Genomic DNA, 25,298 nt, shown 5'->3' with positions numbered 1-25,298 from the left:
CTAAAAGAAGCCACAGAGGTCTTTATAACAACTAATCACACTTTTTCCAGTTCTAAGGGGTTTGAGCTGGATTCAATAGCAAACACTAGTTTACCTTACAAAGCCATAAACATTTCTTCTGCATTAACTTTGCATCCAAAAAACTAATCACCAACCCTATGCTTGTGAAAGAGATTTTTGCTCCTTTGAGGTTGTGATCAGACTGTTCTTAAGAACTTTTAAATTGCTTTGTGGCTTTTTTGAGTTGTGTTTTAATTGCAGGCTAATGCAGGATCAATGGACTGATTGATTGAGTGATTGATTGATTTAAAGTTGTTGTACCAATGCTGTAAACGTGCTTGGAATCTCGTCAGGCTTTTTCACTATCGCAAACACAAGCTTTGTATGTCAGAAATCAGAAATGGAAAAATAAAAAGGCTTATTTTGAATTGGCAGCAGCATGTAGAGTACCACACTGCTAGACTAAATAAATGTCCTTGAAAAGCAAGTGCCTACAATATTCATCTTGTAGCGGATGTGGTGTTCATGCTTGTGTGTATTTTTTTCTATCTTGATTGTTCCAGGATTGTCGGAGGTCAGGTGTCCATGGTGAAATGGACTTCTTGTCTGGGTGGATTGTGTCTCCTTCAGCTCTACCCTTTCTCTGTCTCGTCTGGGGTAAGAGAACCAGACGTCACCATGTTGTTACAGTGACTGTGGCCTTTTCAGGTCCCATTCATGTTCAAAGCATTCGGCCAAACAGTTTGAACATCACAAGCTTCATTTAATGTTCAGTATATAATAATAGCTGCTATGCATGCACGAGCTACCTTCTTTATCTGTCTGCTCAGGTAACACAGGTTGACCGTGTAAATGTAAGACAGTTAGATTAACCTGGTTATCTGGTAATCTCATACTTATCTCTTAATCTCTGTGAAAATCTTGTTTAAAGTAATTTAGTGGCTTACTGTGGTATGCACACACACACGGGCGCCCGGCTGTGGCTCAGGGGAAGGAGCGGTCGTCCTCTAACCAGAAGGTCGGTGGTTCGATCCAAGTCTTCCCCATGCCGAATGCCTAAGTGTCCTTAGGCAAGATACTGAACCCCAAATGGCCCCTTCTCCTAGAGAAAGCTGCTGCACATAGATGCACTGTATGAATGTGTGTGTGATTGGGTGAATGTAAAACTGTATTGTAAAGTGCTTTGAGTGGTCAAGACGAAAAGCGCTACATACAGACACAGACAATTTACCATTTACACACACACTCATTCAAATGAGAAACCAATAGCTGCATCATTTTCACATGTTGTTCTTGGCTTTGCAGCTGACAACAGCCTTTACTAAGGCATGTTATTACAACGGATAATAAGATCCAGTTCCTTGGTAAAACAAGTCACACAGAGCACTGACGTTGGTCACTGACTCAATATCATTTCACAAGCTCCAAACAATAATGCGGCTTCTTTTGGCCTTTGTGCACTTACCAGGAATGACAAGCGCAGTATTTTGTGAGAATACAGCATGGAGGAATTCACCGTGAGAGGGAGCGTCAATGATTTTCCTGACACGAGACAAACACAAAACTGAAAATTGGAAAAACAACGAGAATAGAGAGCTTTTGGTGATATGGGCTAAGGGGAATATCGAAGTGCTGTTGACTAAAAACACGTGATCTACATGAGTCCCGTCTCCTGCATGCTTCACCCATGCCACCCCTTGTTTGAATGTTCCAGATATTTTCCTGTTGTAGCAAACAGCACAATCTCCTGCTACGTTCTTCATGAAAGGCAAAATCCGGAGAATGATTTTCTGGAGTTAATGTCTGAAAAATGCTAAAGTGAAATACTTCTGAGCTGCTTGCTGTGACAAATTACCAGAGAATTACTGCCTGTCCCTGCTTTACACAGCATTTTGAGCATCTTTTACTATCATTCATTATTTTGGTTTTATAGCCTGCTTTAATGTTTTCATTTAGTATCACCGCTGTCATCAACTTTTATTTCCAGCTTGTCACTTTGACCAGTCAGCTGTTTTCAGCACAAAAAAAAACCCTGCCTAACCCCTAAACGTAGACCGTTAATACTGAAACTTCAGTCGAACACTTTTGGTGAAATGTGGCGAAATTGCCACTGATGGTAATGGGATATTGAATTCTCCTCAGTTTGAACTGACTCTTTTGGTTTCGAGACCTAGACATCAACATTAGGAGAGTTAGGAGAGCGGTGGAATGGGACCACCAGCAGGAAATAACAAATACGCTTCTTGTCGAGGTACCTTGTTTTACTTTTTTGATCAAACCATTCAAATGTTAGCTTGTGACACGCTAACGCAACATTAGCTAACATGAGCTAATATAAGCCGCCAGACTCTGCTAGTTAAGCAAAAGCGATAGTGGCACAACCTCTGAATGTAATGAACTGAGCAGAGGTTCAATTTAATTATGAATCCCGCTTGTTAAAAGAGAAAGATTGTGTTGTTTATCATGCGAACGCTGCACACTCTCACTCACTTTTGGACATGAAAAGTCTCATCACTACATTTTAATATGGTCGTAAGCATTTCTGCGTCTCAAAATAATACAGTACAATCCTATTTCAGCAGCCACTGTAGATCACTGTTGAGTATTCATTTATGTAAACCGTATGCAAATTCGCCTCTGTGTTTGGTTGTTTGTATGCATCCTCTGTAATGGCCAATCTTGCCCTTCATATTTGACGTGAGGTGACTGGTTCAGCCTTGATCTGAGAGCTCTGCCTCTCACTCATGTTGTCAGACGCAACAGAGCATGCACTTCACAAACAACTTGGTCATTGCTTCAATGAAGGTCAAGATTCAAACAGCCAAGCACAATCCGCCTGGCTTCTCTGTGGGGCATTGTTTAAACGAGATTCACATTTAGATATTTAGCCCTAATTGGAGTATGCGGTTGTGTTTTGCTCCTTGAACTTGACTATTCATAAACCCACGTGTGAAATCGTCATATAAGCCTAGCCCCATCGCTAGAGGCGCATTGGTGGTCTGCTTTAAGGTTACCTTCCTGACTCCAGCTCACTGCACCACAGAATGTCAGGGAAGAGCCTGGTTGAAGGATGGCTGAACCCCACCTATGACAAACAAGGGGGATTAAAATGATAATCATTACTCTTCCCAGGAGGAATTAGCTGGTGGGACATCGACGCTGAAGAAAAACCGCAGGTGAACGAGGTCTCTGATACCCCGTGCTTTTTTCCTCCTCCCGATACCCTATCTGCATGGCCAAGGGGGGATTTAATTTGCAGTAATTACTTTATTGACTCATTTTCAGGGCCGTATCACTGCAGTTTCCCATCAATAAAACATATGCCAGGATGAATAATGTGGCCAGACACAGTGGGGTGCCTTCTCAGACAAAAGACCACAAGACTGAACCCCTGCGGTGTATGTTTATGTCATGCTCCCTCTTCTCCTTTTTATTTCCTCCCTGACACTCCTCACACATACCCACCCCTTGGTCTTGTCCACGTCTTTACATCAAATCCCCATCACATTCTTTTCCTGCTCTACATCCACTCCAGCTGCTCTCCTTCTTCTCTTTTTATGTCTCCAGGCACGCTGGCCCAGCAGGCCTTCAGGATTGAGCCCAGTAACCTCACTGTGCGGATGGGAGGCACAGCTGTGTTGAGGTGTGAGGTGCTCCGGGCCTCAGGGACTGTGCAGTGGGTGAAAGATGGCCTCCTCCTGGGACTTCAGAGAAGCCTGCCAGGCTTTCCACGCTACAGCATGATTGGAAACCCCAAGAGAGGTGAACAGGGATACACACAGAATAAGGTCTATGGCCTTTTGGGTTTTGATAGACCTATCCAAGCTAAATAAATGAATTTCAAAATCACTAAAAAATACCCTGGAATTAGTAAGCATAAATCTCCCTTAACCAGGCTTCACGTTTATGGGTTTGGTAAAGAAAATAAAAAATCTCATAAAAACGATCAACACAGAAGATCCAATCAAGTGGAATTAGATAAAATAACGCTGCTGGAGGTAAAGCTGTACAGGCCAGAACATGTGAGACATGGAAAGTAGAGTCTATGGAGTAGATGAAATTTTCATGTTCCAAAGATATCAACCCAACAACAACCGTCAGTTTTGCAATAATTCTATATACTTCTTTATTTTCCTGTGACATTTTAGATTATAAAATGCCAATGTCAGCTGAGGAAGCTTCTAACAGCGCAGCTTGATGTTGGCTACTCAAAAAGAAAATGAGATGATGTTGTTGCTATGGCTTCAAAATGCTGTAATAAAGCAACACAGACATTATGGGAACCTTATGGCACACTGGCTATCTATATAGGGAGCATCTGGGACAGAGGAGGTGATGTGATTGTCGAGAGCATCTCACACATCCCGCTGTCCCTCACATGTAAAGTCAGAGGAAAAAAATGAAATTGAAGCAACAGTGTCAAGAGTGTCAGCAAATCAGTGAAATGTGGTTGGGAATAAAGTGTTGCAGAATCTGCACTACAGTCTATAAAAAGTAATAGCCAATTAGAAGGCAATCCCGAGTAAGAGAACAGCATCTGTTCCTGATCAGCCTGCAACTCGACAAGCCGCACTTCACTGTCGTACAGTGTTGGAGACCATCAGTGACACGCAAACACGAGGAGATGCATAAATGTCCGTGCACACATTGTCCCTGCTTATTAATCTCTTAGGTTTATGGACAAATGTATAAAACCCCCCAAAAAAGATGTGTTTGTCCGCTGATTAGTTACAGGACTGGAAAAGAATTAACTTGCTTCCTTTAACATCGGTAACAACAAAATAAGAACATATCTGTACAGAGCAGACCACATGCACAAGCTGTCAAACACTCAAACATACACTCATGAATAAATTATCCATCAGCGCAGGTACAATTTACCAGGAAGAGAGACTGCAAACTGTAGGCTGATGTATGCAATCACTTTACACTGCACACAAAGAGCAAAATCGTTTAAGATGGCACTTGACTGCACTTGTTACCAGTTTTCACTGATTGTCACCATCAGGGGTATTTAGGGATGCTTAAAAAAAGCCCGAAATCACACATTGGAGCTCGCACACAGGAGAGGCCAGCGTTGATTTCCGTGTGTACTTACAGTACATGTAGCACCCTTTCTTTCCCTGAGCTGGAGCCGTAATGTAAATATCGACATGAGCCAAGATGTGGAATTTCAAAGACAAACACACACAGAGCAACAGATAAAACAGCACTGTTCAAGGCATCGGAGCCACGAGGGAGTTTTTCTTTCTTTATTTTCAATGATTGATCTACAAGGTATAATCTAATTGTGGTACTTGGCATGCATCCAGTAAATAAGGCAAGTTTAATTATGAATGATATAATTATCAACTCAACCACTATATATAACCACTACATTATCTTAACACCACTTGTTGGGATTTTCTTGTACGTGACATATTGGCAACAGTAAAAATGTCTTTGCAAATTAAGTTGTTCAGCTGTCAAATTTATATATATATATATATATATATGTATACATATACATATATACTGCCTATTCTTTGGGGGTCGCACGGAAGTATAATACAGTAGCACGTAAAATGCAGGAGGATATTGCATATTACAATTACAAAAACGGAGAGAAATAAACTATAGCCAACTGTATTGATTATATTATCTGTCTGATTGTGGTTGTAGGTTGTCTAAATGAAGTTTACTGACACTGCTCAGTTTTCTCTTTTCCTTCCCACCGGATCAGCTTTTCCCATTTATCTAACAATATGTATTTTCAGCTTTAAGGCACAATACAGGTTTGCAGAGAAGAGAATATACTCTGCTGCTCGTATATGGGCTATGTAAATTTCGAAATAAATAGAGGATAATGGACAAGTAGGCAAATCACATTGCAGCCATCTGCCATCTCCCCCACCATAAATACACCCTCTCAGCAGCGTGATGGCACTCCCGTATTTGTGATTTCAGGAAAGAGGAATATGATTAATAACTTCAATGTCTCTCTCTCTGTGCACTCGATGATAACTTGGACACGAAAATTGCTTCTGGTTGGTGTTAATTATCTTGCCAGCTTACTTGACACATGCGTTTTTTAGGACTGGGTGGTTGTCAGACCAAGATACTATTTTGCACATGTTAGTAGGCTGTGAGCCAGAGAATCAGGAGCTGGAAAACCAACACTGAACATTGTCTAATCCCCACAGGTTATGGCAATGCATCAAACAAATCAAGCCCTGTTGGCAGGACCAATCTCAGAAGAGAGATACAGAGAGAAGGACTCTGCCTGGCATCAATTAATAGACAGTTTATTCAGTCGACGTTGTGAATCTGAGATTGGATTTTATTTGCAACACTGGAAATTCATTCTGAAACAAAATGCGTCTGCTATGAGTGTAGACAACCACTTGCATGTCAGTGGAAACGCCTGCAGCGGGAGGTTCTCCACAAGTGAGATGTTTTCATTCTAGAAGAATAAGAAAGCAGTTTATTTTTAACCAAATCAAACACCCAAACATCAGTAGTAGAGTGTATTACTGTACTGAATTGAAACGGCAGGCTGTTATAGTACAAATTGCTTTTATTGTTAAATTCTCTGTTTTCAAAGTTGAAAATTGCCTTCAGTGTAATTCAAGACACTGAAATCCTGTAGAAAACGGGGCTACAGGAGGCACCTATCAATACACATGCAACAACAGGGAACAGTGAGTTCTGTATTCGAGTGTTTGCAGGAAAACAATACAAACCCTTCCTCTTTGTTATTATTTACATCTATTTAGTGTACGTATCATTATCTCAGCATAATATGTCACAAAAACAATTCATCTCTCCCTCTCTATTCCAGGGCAGTATCATCTTCAGATTGAAAAGGCCCAACTGGAAGACGACACCCCCTATGAATGTCAAGCGGGCCAGTCTGAGAGCAGCCGAGCGATTGTCTCCGGTACAGCCTGGGTCAACGTAATAAGTGAGGAAACACATGAACACAGGGGACGCTGGGGCTTATAAACATGTATTTCTCTGACAGAATAATGGAATCATTTGCATAATAATGCTCAATGAGTAGCCTCGGTACTCCGCTAACATACACGGCCGCTTGTCTGGTAATCAGCATATAAAGAGATGTTAAATATTAATTTCTATTGATAAAGAGCTTTAATTTGCTTAAGATAAGGCAGCTGCGTTTGAATCCGAGCTGTAATGTGGTGTGTCCTTGGTTTCCTTGAAGCGTAAATCATATTGGAAGCATGTATGAACCATGAAGAAAGTATTTATTTCTTTCCCAAGCGCTGTGCCGTCCCTGCATGTTCCAGTAGCTCCATGGCTTTTACACAGCAGCGACACAATATGAAGTATCAGTGCAGCCTGGAATCCCTGGCAAGCCTCAGGGCGATCCGTGTCTCCCCCTTTGCACAGGAATAAATTGTAACGGAGGTGATTGAAAAGTTCCTACACGGACAAATTGTGCAACTGCATCAGACCACCTGTTGTCGTCCTTTAACAAGCGGTATCTCTCTCTCCCTATCCCTCGTGCTGGTGGGAGCGAGCCCATATGTGGCAAGGAAAGGACTCTAAAAGAACCTTTCTTCTCCAGGCGCAGTTCATTTACTTACATCCCCCTCCCCATTCTCTCCATTGCACAATTCCTCCCTCTCTGCCTGGCTTTCAAGCTTTCTCGTTTCTCTTTGGTGACCATGAAGAGAGTTTTTTTTTTTTTGTGGTGTGTGTGTGTGTGTATGTGGGAGGGAGGGGGGTGTTGCTGTGGCGATTCTAGTGGCCCCAGTCTCCTCTGGGAAGAAAGCAGGTTTTTCTGACATCAATGGGCTGGTATAGGGGGAGAAGGCGGGTGGTGTGGGATAGGAAGAGGCACAGTCCGCAGACGCCTCCTTTGAACGGCTGGGCTCTGTTGTGCATTGCAGCAGTCTCATGTCCCACGGCAGGCCTACACCTGCAGCCACAGCAGGCTTGACTCCCACATTTATTACGTCCTGAGATGAGCCCACGTACACAAGGCTGACAACATTGCTTCTGGAAAAGGTCAAACCGTGTGGGAATCATAGTGGTCATCTTTAGCGTGACTGAAACCTACTGTTTCCCTGTGTTCCTGACACGCTCCGATCTGCATCCTCTCCGCACATCACAGCTGGTGTTTCTGTTCGGTGTCTCGGGAACACTTTCCAGCTGTTGACTGTTTAAGATGGACAGTTGCAGCTGTACTGCTGCAAAGGGCATGGCATGAAGCGACTGACTTTAAAAAGCACTCTGCAGCCTTGGTCCTAAAGGGTCATTTGTTCCACCCCACCAACTCAACAGACTCAAAATACGTGACTAATCTGGGGCTTGATAATTAGCTGATGAATTCAATCTCCTGTTAGTGCTGAACTGGGACTAGAAACTGTGCATCCTTTTGAAGAGCACTGTCTCTGATGAGTTCCCTGCGGACTTCTCCATCACTGAACTACAGCTCCCAAGGCCCACACCCCTGGCCAGTCAACCATGGGCATATCCCATCAAGCCCTGCATCAAATCAAAACACTATAAACTCTTTATGAGGAGATACAGTAGGGGAAGAGGGGAGAAATGTGGGGGAAAAAAACAGAGATTGCTGGTCATATAATTGGATTCTCGGGTTAGGTGGAGAGGTATAATGACTGGCTAATTCGAGATGGATCACCACTGGCAGTAAATAGCAAGGATGGAGGCAAAATGTCAATAATCCCCATCGATAGGCTTACAAAGAGATGTTTTCAAGACATTTCCATCGGTGCAACATAACTCCTGTGTGTTTTTGCTTTCCTGCAGGGCTTAGATAGGGGATTACTGCAATAGGCAGATCAAGTGGCACTGAGTAATCCATGACAATAACAACCTCTACCCTGCTGAAACCCCCCTCCCCTGCTAAAACTTACCCCGCACTGTGCCCGTCACATACCTGACACATCCTGTGTCTCGGTTTATACCATTAGCCTTAGCATTTAATCCTGTTAATGAACAACTCTCTCCCTGGCTGCCGCTTTGCATGCCTGTACAGACGCCTGCTGCAAATGTTCAAAACAGTTATTTGATGTGTTCTGGTTTTAGACTCTGTTACTCATTCGCTTGCCATAGTCGGGTCTTACAGAGATATATGTCTGTGTGTGTGCGTGTGTTTGTGTGTGTGTGTGTGCGTGTGGTTGTGTGTGTGTGTGTGTGCCCATGTGTGTAAGCTTATTATCAGTGTTGGTTGGAGGTTAGAGGACATTTTAGGAACCAAGGCTATGGTGAGGTTTTGCGGTAGCTAATGAGTTTAGCACTTGAAGAGTATATAATGAGCCTTCATTTCATGATTCCCTGTTATGAATAATGGAGCAACTTATAAATGGGGGGCACAAGCAACGCAGAACATGGCGACTTTATTCTTCCTCCGTTCACGGAAAGTTCTGACAGTTGCCCAAGATATAACCCCGTCAGAGGACGACGTGTTGTACACTGGTGAGACTGCTCATATTACCGTGCCAGACTGATGTTACAGTGTCAGGGTCTTTACAATTAGGGCGGGGGATGTTCTGCTAAATAGCAAAAGGAGCCACTTCAAGGGCTTGCTTTTAACTATATTGAATCTATCATTAAGGTCGATTTAACATGGAGTCGGATCAGACCTTGCATTTGTGTATGATATTTTCTGTAAATGGTCATTTGGGAGACGGAGGCTGATGAGTAGAAAATTCAACCGTTACGTAATGGACCCAAAACAAAAAGTAAGAGACACTATAGGAGTGGGACAGGGAGGAGGGGTGACGGTGGGAGGCTGGGTGTAGAGGGGAGGGGTCTTATTTCTGTCCTAGGCACCTGCTCCCCCCTCTCACCCAACCCTACCCCTAACAGAGGAGACACAGAAGGGAGAGGGGGGGATGACTGAAAAAGAGCACGGATTCAGAGGCTGCCATTGCCAGAGATCACACACCTGAGACCTACTGTGTGTGTGTGTGTGACTTTGTGTTTAATGGAAGCAAAACAAACCTGTGTGCATGTACACGCTCATGCACGTGTGGTTCCAGTCAATCGGTCTTTGTTTTCCACAGATAACCCTGACGACTTGTTTTCTGTCTGTGGTTGAGAAGTCTGATCTTCTGCTCTCCATCATTTTCTTAATTCTGTATAATAAGCAGTTTTTTTTATAGAGACTGTTTTATCCTCTGGGACTTCTCCCAAAAAAATGTTTTTTTCCGAGAATCAGCTTGATGTCACATGTTGGACTGTGCACACTCTGGTTTTACAGTCAAGTGAGATGAATGCAGCCTGTCTGCACATTCACTCACCTGTGTCAGTGTTTTTGTGCGTGCAAATCTGCCTGCACTGTCGACCTGATCTCTGGGTGTTTGTGTGCGAGGGAGAAAAGAGGTTTGTGTGTTGAGAGAGAACGATATGTGGAAAAAGCTGCTTATGCATATTGATGTGTGTCTGCTAATCTGCTTCTTATCTGCCTTATCCATGCACCCATCTGTATTTGTCTAATGAATCAAATTTTGCGGCTCACTGTTTCTCATCTGAACGGCAGAAGGAAACATTTGCCTATCTATTTTTGTGTTCGTATATGTACCTTAATAAGAGAGACGGTGCTCGAAAGCAGAGAACAGAGAGACAGATAGGGAGAATAAATGAAAAAGCAGACAGGCAAGTAGACAAAGGAGGGGCGGAAAGAGTTAATTAAGAGAACAGCGTGTTTGCTGTCTGTTCTTTCCTCTGAGTGCACGTCTGGTAAATTGAACATAATATGTGTTTTGTTGCTGTGCACATGCACTACCACATTTGCACGACTGTGTATGTGCAAGTTCATCCCGACTGGACTGATTGGGTCACATGGTTTGCCTGAGTGGATGTGATGAATGGAGGACTGTAATTCCCAGGCCAAGCTGGAACACACCGTCCCCCGCACTTCTGCAGTTTAGCTGCAGTGGTCAAGAAGGATAGCGTGGGGAGAGAGAGGGGTGGGCACTGGCTGCTACAGAGGGATGATGGAGTGAATGAGAGATAAGAGGAATGGGCCGGCATGAGCGAGCGAGGGAAAAATTAGATACCTGCCTGCCTCATTTGCGAACATATCATTATTCTTATTTTCGGATTTGTTAGGCTGCCAGACGCTCCTGGAGCACAACAAGTGATGCGCTTATGGGAAGCGTGCGGGCCTGAGTAGATAGAGAGTGCAGGGGCTGTCAATAGATGCATGGCCTAGTCATCTTCTCAGGGAAGAGGGGGGGAAAAAACAAACAAATGCATCTCATTATTGCAGTGCGCGCCTCTGCAGTGCTCTGGTAACCCATCACAGTCCACACAGATTCAATTGCTTCTTTTAAATCAGTTTGAAGCTGCAGCCACATCTCATCTGTCTCAATAGCAGCATGGAGCCAAAGGGGACTGTGCACACAGCAACAGCTCCTCCTAGTGGCCAGGGATTTTATTTTGTGTTGCCAAAAGTGAGTGAAGGGGAGCTTCATGGCTGGCTGGTTTGGTTGCTTGTCGTCCAGCTGTTTACCCACATATTAGCAGCGGATTTATCTCCAAATCCAGCAGCAGCAGCTTCCTTCCTGTCCTTTCCTCTGCAGCCTGTTTTCAACTCACTTCACATTCTTGCCATATCTCTGTACGTCTCTGCCAGACTCTTTCTTGTCTCTCTCTCTCTCTCTCTCTCTCTCTCTCTCTCTCTCTCTCTCTCTCTCTCTCTCTCTCTCTCTCTCACACGCACACGCACGTACCATTCCTGTACTTTCCAATACCCTGTTCTGTCTCTGAACTCAGGCAGTGCTTTGCACTTGATCTCTGATGAAAGAAAAACAACCTTAACAGTAACCAGTTTCTAATTCTAGAAGCTCACGCGCTCACCAAAGGCTGGCACAATAGATGAGAACAGGTTTGTGTAGTGTGTGCATGATTAAACTGATAGTCTTGGTAAAGAGCGGCTCACAGATCTGCTGAAATCTTTTTGATGACTGATGGTGACAGATTTTTTAATTACCTCCAAACAATTTTTTGTCTCTTCTGTTGAAGGATATCTTTTTTTTTTCTGGAATTCCTATTTATGGTCAGATAAAAGGGTTTTTAGAGTAGAACAGTGGAGAAGTGAAGAGTGCTTTGATCAGTCCAGAAAGCACATATTTAGCTTGGGGGTGATCTGAGAAGAGAAGTGTTTGGTGTTTGCTATGATAGATTAGCACTGGATTGGTTTCATCACTATTTCATCTCTGCATTCTCTTCTTGTCCACAATTTGTATTCTTACTCAACGGAACATCAAACCTCGCCATTGTAAATCACTCAAAAGCTGGCAGCGTGACACTCCAGTCTCTCCCAAATGTTACAAGTGCTTATTATCATATCGTTGCATAAGCTAATATCCATCTGTGACAGCAGAAGCTTCCACAAAATCAGCGTGTTGGATATAAGGTTACTGATGTGATAAATGTGAAAACTTGAGCTTCTGTTCCTCTCCTACAGTTCCTCCGTCAAGCCCTTACTTTGAGGTGGACATGGCAACACCATGGGTCGCAGGCGAGAAGTACACCGTCACCTGTGTGGCCCCCGATGCAAAGCCCATGGCTGAAATCGCACTTTACAAAGGTGAGTCACTCTTTCAACGGCACTGAATGTGACAGAGGTGGTCCGCCCCAACAGGCTGGAACATAGGGCAACAGCCTTGATATTCTATATACTGAGATCTCCATAGGTCCAGAATATTTATTCATAAAAACACAGCTGAGGTTTAGTTGAGATGTCTTATTTCATAGTCTTCAAATAGAAGAGTTGAAAAGAGCACAGCACTGTGTGGGTGGAAAATAGCCTGAACATTTGAATTTCCAGTTTCCACTCAGTTTGCAATTGCTTGTACAGATGTATTGCAAGTTCCTAGTTGTTCACAACACAGCAGCAATTTTCCCATTTTTTGTTTTTACCCTTTGCTCCCCCCCCTCACATGTATCATACTGTGCATTTCTGAGACGTGTTCTTTCTCTATTTTCCTAAATCTCTGATGTTTTCAATAAGATTTTTCGGTCATTATATTAATTCAATTTAAAGCCAGACAGTTGTGTATACAGTTACTGCAGATATACACCGCACATACACAGATAGACTAATTTGTTGTATTTCAGTATTTACAACTCCACCACGTGAGAATAACAATGATGTTGCTGTTTTACATGAACACATTTACACACAGCCTTCTCCCGTATTATGCACCTTCCCCCCCTATTGTGTCTTTTAGACGGAGTCGAGCTGACAGGTGCAGAGTCTTTCAACATGGATGGCTCAAAGGATAAGCTCCTGAACACGCATGCTAAAGTAACGTATGTGTGCGCCCGCCTGCCAGCCTCATTCTTCTCAGCAAACCTGCTCAGTCTCTCCAAGTCTGTCTTTGTTTCTCATTTCCCCCCTTGTTTTCCCCCCCGCTCTTATTTTCTCCTTCTGTCTTAGCGAGCACAATAAATTTCTGTTACTTGGCACTGCAAGATTGAATTAGCTTCTGTCAAACGCACAAAATTACATTCCGGCTGCGAGACAGATCCGATCCTCACCGGTTCGCCAGGTGCCTATACATTAAACAGGACCATAGATTACTTTAATCCCGCCTGTCTCCTCTGTGTCAAAGATAATAACCTCTTGTCATATCCTGAGATAACATTGGTACTGAGGAGCTGCAGCGTTGTTCAGCTCTGTTGCAGAGCAGCAAAAGGTTTTAAGCAATATTGATGCTCCATCCCCATATTCACACTGAGCGTACACAGCAGTGGGCCACGTGTGATTGTTCCGCTTGACATTGTACTGTAATTTGATACAGAGGAAATAAACTGAAAAAGCAAACTAGAGCAGAGCAAATCCACTGCACGGAGGAGTGTAGTCGATCTTTCAGTGTGCAGTACATCACATAACGTGCATGACTGAATTTACTGTCACATGGTCAAACAGAGGTGGCAAGTGTGAATACTTACTCACTTACTATTGTAGTTTGCTGCTACTTTTACTCAAAGATTAGGATGTCACAAGAAAAGGAAAGGAAATAAAAAAAAAAACGATAAGATCACCTGAGTGGCTCCCAATCTTTTTCGTTTTCCCTCATGAAAAGTCAGTGTATAGTTTGAGCTTCCTCTTGCACTTCAGATGTCAGCGAGTTGTTTGCTGTAAAATACACATTTTCATCGATGTAATCCGACGATTTCCTTTAAAAAATCGTTGCAAATTGTTTAATATTTTACTAAAAGCTGAGAGAAAAATGTCTCTGTGTAGCAAAACCTTTTTTTACTTCTTGTTGCTTAAGACCTGGTATTAACATCTGTTCTGAGTGATCTGATCCCAAGTGGTCGGTGGTCTGAACGCACCCAAATGCAGAATCAATGCATACTGATGCACACATTCATCAGTATGCATCAGTGAATTCCTTCAGTAGGATTTTGACTCCAGTGTATTTGCAGTTTTAAAGGATCTGAGTATTCCTTCCACCACCGACCAGACATGACCATGATGTGATGTTTTAAGCACCTCGTTATGAGTCAAGATAATACATTTTGATGCTTCTTCTTTCTTTTTATCTCAAAGAGTCACTGCTCTGGGCTCTGACAACGGGAGGCAGCTGGCATGTCGCGCCAAGAACTCCCCCCTTTTCCGGCCCGTGGAGACCACGTTGACCATGAGTGTGTTCTGTAAGTGTCTCAACCTGTCTGCGGACTGACAGTCAACACCCCCTCTCTTTCAGAAAACATACACTCACAAACAAACTCACACTTAACCAACCAGAAACCCAACCTCAGGGATCCCCAAGGGTTGGCCTTGTGCATTCAGTGTGTGTTAGCGGGCCGAGGGGAGAAATTCAACCTGAAGGCAAACTCGCACCTACTTCAAGACAACATGAGTGAGACTGCCTCCAATTCACAAGGCTGCCCCCAGTGGGCTCTGGTTGATATGACCAAGGCAAGAGCACTTATGAATGAACAGCGGTGACAGACAGTACAATATCATACCAACCCTGCAATGACATTTTTATTATTTTTGTTAACATTTATAGTTTTATTCAGTAAGATAACTTTTTACACCCTTTGTCTTATTTCCCCGTCTTAAACATATAATATGTAACAATTCTTCCAAAAACAACAAGACCTATGTTGTATATTTTGTTGACTTGTGTACTTACATTATCCAAAATGTTCCCAACCATGTTCAAACCCAGAGAAATCCACAATTCTATTCAAGGATGTTTCATTTTGGTCGCCATTTAATTGCATCATATCTGCTTTACCCATCTCTGCTGTAACTTCCAGGACAAACAACATATGACAAAGGAAACACACTGTTAGCCAGTTAGCTAGTCACTTGTTATGGATCATGTTTATTTATTGCATTTTGCTTTAACTTTAATACATTAGCTCTTCCGTGAACATGATTTTTTAGTGCGAATCAGGTCGATTTTCATCGGCAATGGTGGTGAAGACAACTCCCATGATCCCACGCTGCTTCACAACATCATCAAACTCGGTCTTTAATAATTGTTTTGACTGAGAGAACCCTAGCAGCCAAAGTGACATGTTATACGTTTAACCAAAATACTCCAACCAATCATTACAGTCACTGAGATGGATTATATCAGCCAGGCTTCAAGGACTGAATTTCTCAACAATATTATAATAACTAATAAATGAAGTTCAAGCCACCACAGTTGATAATAGTAATGAATCGTACAAAACTCTTGTCTCAAATTAAAATTCGACTCCACTGAGGCGCGAGGGGAGCTGGATTTTGTTGCTTCTTGTTCTCTCGTGTCATTATCACAGAACCATGTGATTTGATATAATGAAATTCTTTTCTGCAGCACACGCAGGTGAGATGACACACACGCTGTCTCCGTCTCACGCTGCATTTGGCATTTCTTTTTCCGTTTTTTATTTGACAAGGCAACAATGAAAGCGGCTTTTATTGAATGCACAAACAGTGTCTCGCCGCAGCCGCTGTTTACTACTGTAGGTTTAGTATTTTCTACTCTGTTGATCAGCTGAAGTAATTGATTGCTTAGGCCCGAGAGTCTACCCACCTGCTTCTCCCAGGCCTAAATCATGTTGTTGATTAAAGTGAAGCAGGGCTGCTGACACCTTCGGCAGCCAGCACTTCCTCCAGCTCTGCTGCCGTATTACCCACAGGCTGACTAGACACCTTAATGTTGTCTCTATCTATACCCCTCCACATTAGACGCCACCGCCGCCTTTTTTAACAATCGCAGGTAACCGCGTGCACTCCTCCCCGTCCTCTGTGTTTCCCTGCTATGTATCAGACAACACGGACTCTGCGGCGAGTGCTAATGTTGCAGATCTTGGGGACCACTGACGCTATCTTACTCAGCATGCCAGCCCATCAAAGCCAGCGCGGTGGCCATTTTCAGCCAGCCAGATTGTTAGCAAGGTGGCAATTTGTCATGCTGGCCCAGGATCTGCAGCCTGCTCCCTGAAACTGATTGCAGCAATAACAAAGGCCCGTCCTCCTCTAATTTATTTTACTGCACATATTTTATTCAAGGAGGCTGTAATTTATTCATATTTCACGTTAACTTATTACTGTTTGAACATCTGTTATTTTGCTTTATGGACTGGATCCAGATCACTGCTCCCTTAATACGTAATGCTTTCATCAGATCTGGACCTCTTATCCACACACAGTCATGTTAAATGTGCCCAATTTATTGGCCCTGTCTCAGCAAATAGGGATGCTCCCTAATCAATTGCCAAGAGTGTTCTCATCGCAGTGCAGGTCTTTTTTATGTTATCCTATTGATGGTCACTCCACCCCCACTATTTCCCTGAGTTACTACATCCTTTTTCTTCTCTCAATTTCTTCTCCGCAGTTTTCTGTCACTCTCTGTTCCATTCCCCTTTGTCAAGCCCATTTTTATTTTTATCTCTTGTTCCCTGGCAGTCCCACCTCAGCCTCCAGTTATTGTGGGTCTGGAGTCAGACGTGGTCAAAACAGGAAGGAAGCTCACGTTGGAGTGTGTGTCTCATGGTGGAAACCCCCTAGCCACTCTCCACTGGACCAAGGTAAATCTTCAACGCCATCTGTTAAGAAAGCTTTGTAATACTCTGTCACGCTGGCAAAATGAGCCATTTTAGTGGCCACTGTTAGCAGCTTCTGTCCTTTGTTGACTGCATCATATGGGGGATGCAACTGTTCAAGCATTTTCTCGACACTGCGTTTTTTTTACGTGTTCATCTGTGTGTAAGAATGGAAAAGTTCTGTCGGAGACTTGGGAAGAGAACATCGTGGCGCAGAAGTCCAGAAGTGTCCTCTACCTGACGATCACCCCTGCTGATAACCAGGCTGAGCTGTGCTGTGAGAGTGTCAATCTGGTATCCCTATTGCCTAGCTCTGTCATCCGCAAAATCACTGTGCTCTGTGAGTGAAAATACTGCTCCTTGTGCACAGGACACACACACACACACACACACACACACACACACACACACACACACACACACACACACACACACACACACACACACACACACACACACACACACACACACAGAGAGCCCTGGCAGCCATAGATTATTAAGGATATGGACATGAGGCAGAGGGATATAATAAGAATCTTACCTCCAAAACCAATTCTTTTGCTGGCCCAGCATAAATTGTAATGTTAATATCATTAATGAAACTAATGGTTATTATGGCTGCAGCCCATATTTCCAAATGCCTCCAGATTAGTATCACTGCATGCTCTTTCATAGCTGCTCCACTAATTTAGCTGAATTGCTTCAACGTACAGTCCTGAGGCAGTAAAGGCTGCACTTTGTGCGACAGTAATGCCGATGGTTAATAGATTATACTTTTCTCTCTGATTATAAAATGTTTGTTTCAGCAACATTAAAACAAATAAGAATTAATATTCAGCAGCCTCGGTGCACCGAGTCTAACAATAGCGTGATTTCCACTACAGAGCCAGACAATGTAAGTCAGTGTGAGCTTTAAGTGCGGTGGGATTGATGCGCCGACTCTATGTAATTATGATCTGAATTTGAATTGGCCCTAGCAGAAATCTCTCACTCACGCTGTGTAAAGGTGGCGGATGTTACTCCCGTGCTCCTCCTTTACTCACCGAGCCCCCAACAGGCGCTGGTGCTTTGCCTCCCAGTCATCCATTCAGGGATGTTGAAATGAGCTGCTGACTCCCTGACTGCGCTCCAGGCACTGGCAGAAGCTGCAGGGCACAGAATACGTCTCACTGGTGTGATATGAATATGCCTCTTTTACTATACGGCACCTGTGTAATCTCAGCAGTCTTTGTGTGTGGCTTGCACTTATGCGTCCTACTCTGCGCCTCGTGGGACAGACACAAATATGTGATAAGATTTTCATACATGACCCCTCCTATGCCGTGTCTGCCAGCTCAGTCCCCAGGCTTTGTATTCCCCCGAAGGCTTCATGCAGCTGCATCACTTTGCCTGTAGCTATTGTACCGTCTCCCCCTGTGGCTGAAACGAAGCAGACTTTAGAAACCACATTGAAAACCTCCTGAGAAAACAAGTTGCCACTCAAATTGATTTTCCCTCTCACCCTTGATACAGCTCCATGTTTTTACATCCCAAAATAGTTGCGCTGCCACTGTGATCAGAATAGGAAGCTGTTGAATGTGCTACTCACAGGGCGATATTTTTTACTGATAGCTTTTTTTTTGTCTTCGTATGTTCTTTTGTGTGTGTGTGTGTGTGTGTGTGTGCGTGTGTGCGTGTGTGCGCGTGTGTCGTGTGCGTGCATCAGTTGAACCTGCTGAAGTGATTCTCTTGGGTTCATTCACGGCCGTTGAAGGACAGGAGCTGAACGTGGGTTGCTTTGCCAGCTCCAGTAATCCCCTGGTCCAGATCCGCTGGTGGCTGGGCTACAAGGAGCTCAACAACACTGCCGTCACTACGGAAGAGGTGGGGCTGCACAGTATATCTTTGAACAATGCTTAGATCCGCAGGAACTGAGCAGGTAGACAATATACACGTGTTGGCAAGGGATAGTGTACACACTGGGTTGTAATTGGTGATCACGCTGGTCAGTATAGATACAACAGAATGGCACTCAGTGGAGCACATACCTCTGCCAAGGCCCAGTAGTCCCCTTAAATTCAACCAAGCTGCAGCATTTTACAAACACTCATAGATATCAGCTCCCTGAATATAGAGATTTATGAATTATTCCCTAGGAAAACAAGGCCTTATCTTGCAATGTTAACGAAAGAGATGAAAGATTCCTAGATTTGCTCCGTGATCTGGATCCACACTAAAATGTAATGAGGTCTTCTCTGACCCATATCTCATCCATCCTTTCATCAAGTTCTGTGGAAATCCGTCTTTTAGATTTTACGCAATATTGCTTAACAATTAAACCAACAAATATAAAAAACGTATATTTGTGTGTCTGCGTGTGTGTGTCTCTGTTTCCATTTTGTGAACAAGAAGTCACGATAAATACTTTGCAAAAGCCTTTTGGTTCAGTCAATCTTGCCAATAGGGAATCAACAAACACTATGAAAACGTCTACAACTGAATCAAAAGAATCCGCCATAAGAGATGTGACCTTCCTATATGAAAGAAAGCGCTGTGACCATGAGCAGTCTCCGAGTAGGCCTGCTGCAGCGCGCAAACGAAACAACTGCCGATTCCAAAAAGGGTATTCTGCTGCTCTTCTCCTCTTTTGTGTATGTTAATAAGATCAAAGTGAATAAAAGCTGACACAGAAGATGAGCGTTATTAAACAAGCTCTTTATTCATCTGGCAGCAGCGTTTCCGTTTGATCTTACAGGAGGCACTCAGTGCGCTGTGTGTGAGCTTTAATGCATCTGAAACAGTGTGAGGTTAATGAAGACTGACGCTCCCGTTCGGTGTGTCTGTTAGTCTGTCTCACCGTGGCTTTTACAGTAATCATCGCAATAATGGCTTTAATAACCGGATGTGCTGCATAGGCATGCCCACTGTCAGGCAGGTGCAGAATGACGCTTTGCCTAATTTATGCAGCCGGATTCAGATAAATATGCTTATTTATCACAGACCACCACATCAGCTTCTGCAGCAGCTAATTTGCCATCCGTATTCGCCAAGACAAACCAGTGTGGGCTGTTTTTTTTTTTTTTATCTCCTATTTTTCTCCTCCTGAGCCTGACAATGGCTGTCCATCCCCGCGACGGAACTGTCATGTGTGCTTTGTGTCTGCAGGGAGACAATGGTGGGATGACAACCATGTCCAACATGACCCACCGGGTCTCCAGGGAGGAGGATGGGCTCAAGCTCACCTGTGAGGCCTTCAACAAGGGCACATACTTCTCCAAGACCCAGATGACCAAACTCACCGTGTACTGTGAGTGAGCTCATTTCCACTTTTTTGAAACAGTCGTATTTTTAGTCGAAAACAACCAGCATGAAAAAATCAGGAGGGAGAATGAAATTATAATTTGGTACAATTTGTTTTTGCATGCTATCAAGAACACATCCGTCATGGTTCAGGAGGAGTCACTTGTAATTATAATTCTTCACAAATATAATCCTTGACACAGAATAAACAGCTCTTTTCTCATCCTGCCCTGTCATATTTGTGCGAGAGGAAATGTTTTCAGCAGAAATTTTCAAACTGAAAGTATAACTGGTAATAACTGGGTTCATCTATTTTCTTCTAAATATGTATGTTATCCATTACTCGCTAATATATTCTAACAAATATAAAACCTTTTTGATCATTTTATAACAGATCCCCCTCAGAAGGTTTGGCTTGAAGCACCTCCTCAAGATGTCCCCCTTCATGCAGGCAACAAAACCCGTCTCACCTGCTTCTCCACTGGAGGGAATCCCACTGGGGCTCTGACCTGGTTCAAGGTTAGTGTGTGTGTGTTCAGTCTGTGCGTATGTTTGTATGTGTGTGTTGCTTTGTCCAGAACACACACACTGTTGTCTTTTTAATGTCCGTCCTGTTTTAGAATGCAAAGCCATTGACTTATGCAACGAAGCAGACCTCCTTTGATCGGGGTGTGGCTCGAGATCTGGTCCTGCTCCTGACAGCAAGCGACAACATGGCTGCCTTCCGCTGTGATGCCACAAATGAGGCAAAGAAGACCATCTCCGCCCACACGAAGCTTCTGGTTCAATGTAAGTTAGACCAGAGCTCTGACACACGCAAACTAGAATAGCACACAGCCAAGTCCCAACAGCCCCCTTATCAAACCAGAACCAGATTTTAATTTTGATCTGCACCAAATTGCAAACACCCATACATGTCAGTCCCATAAATATGCCAAATATTTTTTCGGCAAGGTCTATGACTATTATCTGAGAAATAAAGGAATAAGGGAAAATAGCGCTATCTTGCAATGTTAAAAAAAATCCTGGATCCGCTCCAAAATGTATTAGTTCTTCCTTGGGTCATGCCCCACCCCTCCACAAAATATTATGGCAATCGGTCGAGTAGTTTTTCCGTAATCTTGCTAAATAAGAAACAAACAAGCGTAGATGAGAACTTGACCTCCTTGGCAGAGGTAACCACATATATTCTAGTTTAACTTGGCTGACAGGAAAAAGCTAAATCAGATAAAAAAGATTTGCCATGAACACAGATGTTTGGCCAAAGCCTTTTACTCTCTTCATGTTGATGTTACCTGTGAATTTAAATAGTTTTTCTTTATTCATCCCACTGTTCTCCAGTTACAGCGATAAGCATGACGATCACAACCTCACAGGAGGAGCTTCGTCGGGGGCAGACGGTGACTCTGGAGTGCCAGGCTGGAAGCAGTAATCCCAAGGCCAGCATCTCCTGGATCCTGGGCCCCCAAAGGTTTGTCGAGGGGGTGTGTTAATAGGCCCATGACAGACAATGACAGAATGATGTGAGCTAATTCATTGTCAGAATGAGTCTGAATTACTGATGTTTATCCATTTAAACTCGATAATATGCAGGATTGTTTTGGTGAACTTTAATTCCCCAGCTGATTGGATTTGCTGGATGGGATTTGTGTGCTAGGTTCCAGGGATTGGAGCAGCCACCCAGGGCGGCTCAGTATGGCGGCGTTTCAGTGCTCAGCTCTTTATCTCTGAATCTGAGTTCACAGCATCACAACCAGAAGGTCATTTGCCAGGCCTACAGCCCTGTGCTCATCGAGGGGACCAACACATTCTTCAAACTCAACGTTCTTTGTAAGTAGAGGATGAATTGTTTTTTTCATTTTCTTTCTGTCTCGGTTTGTTTCTTTGTTTCTTTGTCTCCTCCTGGCGAGTGACCAAGAGATGTGGTTTGCATAAATCTTAAACGATGCATAATGATGATCTATAATGCTGCGGATGTAAGCTGCTTTGCTGGGGTGCTTTTGCACTGGGTTGCGTGTGTGTGGTTTCTTGTTTGCTGGAAACCTTTGTTGTGATTTGTTGGTCTGTTGAGCTCTGCAGCAGTGTGTCCTAATTGTGCATTTGCTTTGCTGCTTGGCCATGTTTGTCTTTGATGCCATTTCACAGGCAGCAGCCAGCCACTGTTTCAAAGCTCGGTGCTTTGTATGAGCATGAAGGAATGTCACTGTGTGTTTGTGCAGAGCTGCAGTTGGACAACAGTACTGTCACTCGTCATTTGAATGCCTGTCCCTACTCCTCGCGCCCTCCTCCCCCGTCTTACTGTGTGAAGTTGGTGAGATCTGGAATTATTGGTGGGATGTCGACTTTCTACTGGTTTGACTCTCATTAGTGTCTCGTACTTCTTTCATGCTCAAAATTGTTTTGTGTGTCTCTGCACTCGCGCTGGCGGTTTCTTGTCATTCTGTCGGCCTGAGTTTCTGCTCATGAATTTTGTTGCTGTAATTCCAACTTAGTGTAGCCGTGTTTGTGTGCTGTTTCTGTCCCAGACCCACCAGAGTTCAGCCCTCACCAGCCGACACACGTCCAGGTGGTGGAGGACGAAACGGCAGCCATTCCTCTGCTGGTCTCTGCTAACCCAGAGGAGGTCTCCTGCGTTTGGCTGCATCGCAAGGAGGTGCTGGTCAAAGGTGATCCGGGGCTGTGTGATGGCTCTATAAACCAGGTCCTAGTTGAGCTGAGCCAGCAAGTAAGCACTCAGCTCTGCCATTCAGGGTCTGAATAAAACATGGCAGGTTAGCCAGCATGGGACCCTGCCAAATGTGATTCTCATTATGGCTCTAATGTATGCAGTCTAAATGAGGATTGCTGTCTGCCTGAATACAACACAACGGTTCTAAACCTTGGCTTCTCTTCCAGGCCGGTGTCATCAGGGCCCCGCAGCACCCACTCCCTTTCTCTGTTAACTCTGTTAGCTCCATCAAACGCCACACGCCCCCGCCATAAGATGACTGTATCCTGAATGTAGAAACCCACCTATTACATTCTGAGTGCTGCGGTACAGAAGGTGTCTCTAATGCAGCCTATTGTTGGCTTGATGTGGGAATCCAGCCAAGCCAATCAATAATGCAGGATTAGATGTCACTTAGAGACCAGTGGCCAGAGGACATGCAGTTGATGAGCATGTAATGAATACTTAATTTACCATTGGTTTGCACGTGTGTCTGTGTGTGTGTCTGTCCACGTGTGTGTTTTTGAAAAGGGTGGAATCTACGCTACCACTGGTCAGATGAGTATTCGCTGGAGATCAAGAATGTAACGAGAACAGATGCAGGAGTTTACACCGTCATGTGTGAAAATGAAGAGGGCATCAACCAAACCTCCATCATGCTCGATGTTCAGTGTAAGATTCTGTACACAAAGAAAGAAAGGGCAGACACACACATCTTTGTGCCCACACACATCCTGATTTTGTCAGGTACTATTCCATGTGAACAAAATAGATTTTATAATGATATTCAATTAGATACGACAAAACAGTGAATACTAATACCTGAAGATTAACTTGAACGTGTGAAAGATAGCATATGTCACACCATGATACGTGTGTTGCTGTATTTACATTTGAAAGCTAGATTGATAGTGTACAGCAGTTTCTAGGGAGTGAAGAATCTATTCCAGATCACAGAAAATGAGAGAAATGGATGGGAGAGAAAATATAGAAATGGTACTTTTTCCTAATCATTACTTTTACTTGGCTGCAGTCCATTTATAATTCATGTTTTTTAGGTTCTAATATGCCAGGTATACATCCAGGCCCTGTGGGTCACCATTCAACTACATCATTTATCTAGTTAAAGAATCGTCTTCTTGTAAATGTGGAGAACAAACAGAGTTCTTCTTGCTAATAATTGGCTGATTTCTGCATTGGTTTTGATTCTGTAGCCTGCACACGGACTGTTTTTGAACATGTCTAAAGCTGTGAAGTAACACAACCGTCAGAGCATCCAAACACATTGACACACCCAGACAACAACATTGACTTTCAGCTCCTACCCAGTAAACATGCCTCATTCATTAGGCCTCCATGCAAGGCCGTGCGCCTCCACTGCTGCCCGAGGCCCTGCCTGGAGCAGTAGGCCCACTGCCCCGATTCTGATGATTTAATAATGGAAGCGTTGAAAATGTAGGTCTGCCTGCTTCACCAAAGCCCATGGCACACGCCTAATGGATTTTGCTGCCCTGATATGACTGGACTTGACAGTTGTAGGTATTCATTATGCATAGAGAATTGTAGTAGCTTTTATGGGTGACGGTGTAGCCCACTTAACATTGTCGCTGTTGGTTAGCGGGCCAACACGGGTGGATCCCACCCACCCAGAGGTCAGTGTCTCTCTTCTGTTTCCCACCAATGTTCTCCAAGTGTGAACACAGGCTTAGACAAGCAGGCACTAATGGCCTTATTGCTCTAAGTACATGGCACCCATGAGAAGTATTAAAAGCCTGTGAGGTAGAGGCGAACAAAGACAAGTGCAGGAGCCGTGCAGTCAGGGAGGAGAGATGATGATGGATAGATAGAGGGAGAGTGGAATCATGGGAGGGGGAATTGGTTAGTGTGTGTTAGCCTAGGGCCTTGTGTGGGTCACATGGCCGATTGCAAAAGTATCTGCAATGCCTCAACATATAGAGAGGTTAATGGCCTTGTATCTGAAAGAGAGAGGCCAATTAAGATGGGGTTATGGAAACGTTCAAAGGGAAACGAGTGTAAGAATAATTATAGCAACGCTGCATGCCTGTTTAATGGTTTGGCGGATGATTTGCCCCAGGTTGGCATATTAACCTTTGGTCCTGCTTCAGCTCCATCCCCTTTTCTTACTCTCAGATGCTCCCGGTGTCAAGGCAGAGAAAGAGCCAGTGTTTGTGAACATGGGGGAAACAGCAGACCTGATATGTGTGGCAGATGCCAACCCCATTATACCTGACATGTTCTCTTGGAAATGGCTGGT

At 43.8% G+C, this 25,298-nt stretch overlaps 1 protein-coding gene across 1 annotated transcript in view; it reads left to right on the top strand.

The window, feature by feature from the left end:
• Nucleotides 1-567: 567 nt before the first annotated feature.
• nphs1 (NPHS1 adhesion molecule, nephrin) overlaps nt 568-25,298 on the top strand; it is a 34,745-nt gene continuing 10,014 nt past the window's right edge. The window contains exons 1-17 of the mRNA XM_035163896.2: nt 568-657; nt 3,568-3,762; nt 6,821-6,943; nt 12,446-12,568; nt 13,212-13,293; nt 14,540-14,643; nt 16,901-17,022; nt 17,206-17,377; nt 18,743-18,900; nt 20,182-20,323; nt 20,711-20,835; nt 20,937-21,105; nt 21,658-21,787; nt 21,974-22,146; nt 22,842-22,982; nt 23,555-23,695; nt 25,175-25,296. Of these exons, the coding sequence (XP_035019787.2) occupies nt 594-657; nt 3,568-3,762; nt 6,821-6,943; nt 12,446-12,568; nt 13,212-13,293; nt 14,540-14,643; nt 16,901-17,022; nt 17,206-17,377; nt 18,743-18,900; nt 20,182-20,323; nt 20,711-20,835; nt 20,937-21,105; nt 21,658-21,787; nt 21,974-22,146; nt 22,842-22,982; nt 23,555-23,695; nt 25,175-25,296 (2,286 nt within the window). The 5' untranslated portion in view covers nt 568-593. The remainder of the gene's footprint in view (nt 658-3,567; nt 3,763-6,820; nt 6,944-12,445; nt 12,569-13,211; nt 13,294-14,539; nt 14,644-16,900; nt 17,023-17,205; nt 17,378-18,742; nt 18,901-20,181; nt 20,324-20,710; nt 20,836-20,936; nt 21,106-21,657; nt 21,788-21,973; nt 22,147-22,841; nt 22,983-23,554; nt 23,696-25,174; nt 25,297-25,298) is intronic.

The sequence above is a fragment of the Hippoglossus stenolepis genome, chromosome 8 (genome assembly GCF_022539355.2).
Source record: "Hippoglossus stenolepis isolate QCI-W04-F060 chromosome 8, HSTE1.2, whole genome shotgun sequence".
Lineage (NCBI taxonomy): Eukaryota > Metazoa > Chordata > Actinopteri > Pleuronectiformes > Pleuronectidae > Hippoglossus > Hippoglossus stenolepis.
The sequence above is the reverse complement of the archived record's forward strand: the minus strand, read 5'-3'. Positions and strand labels throughout refer to the sequence as shown.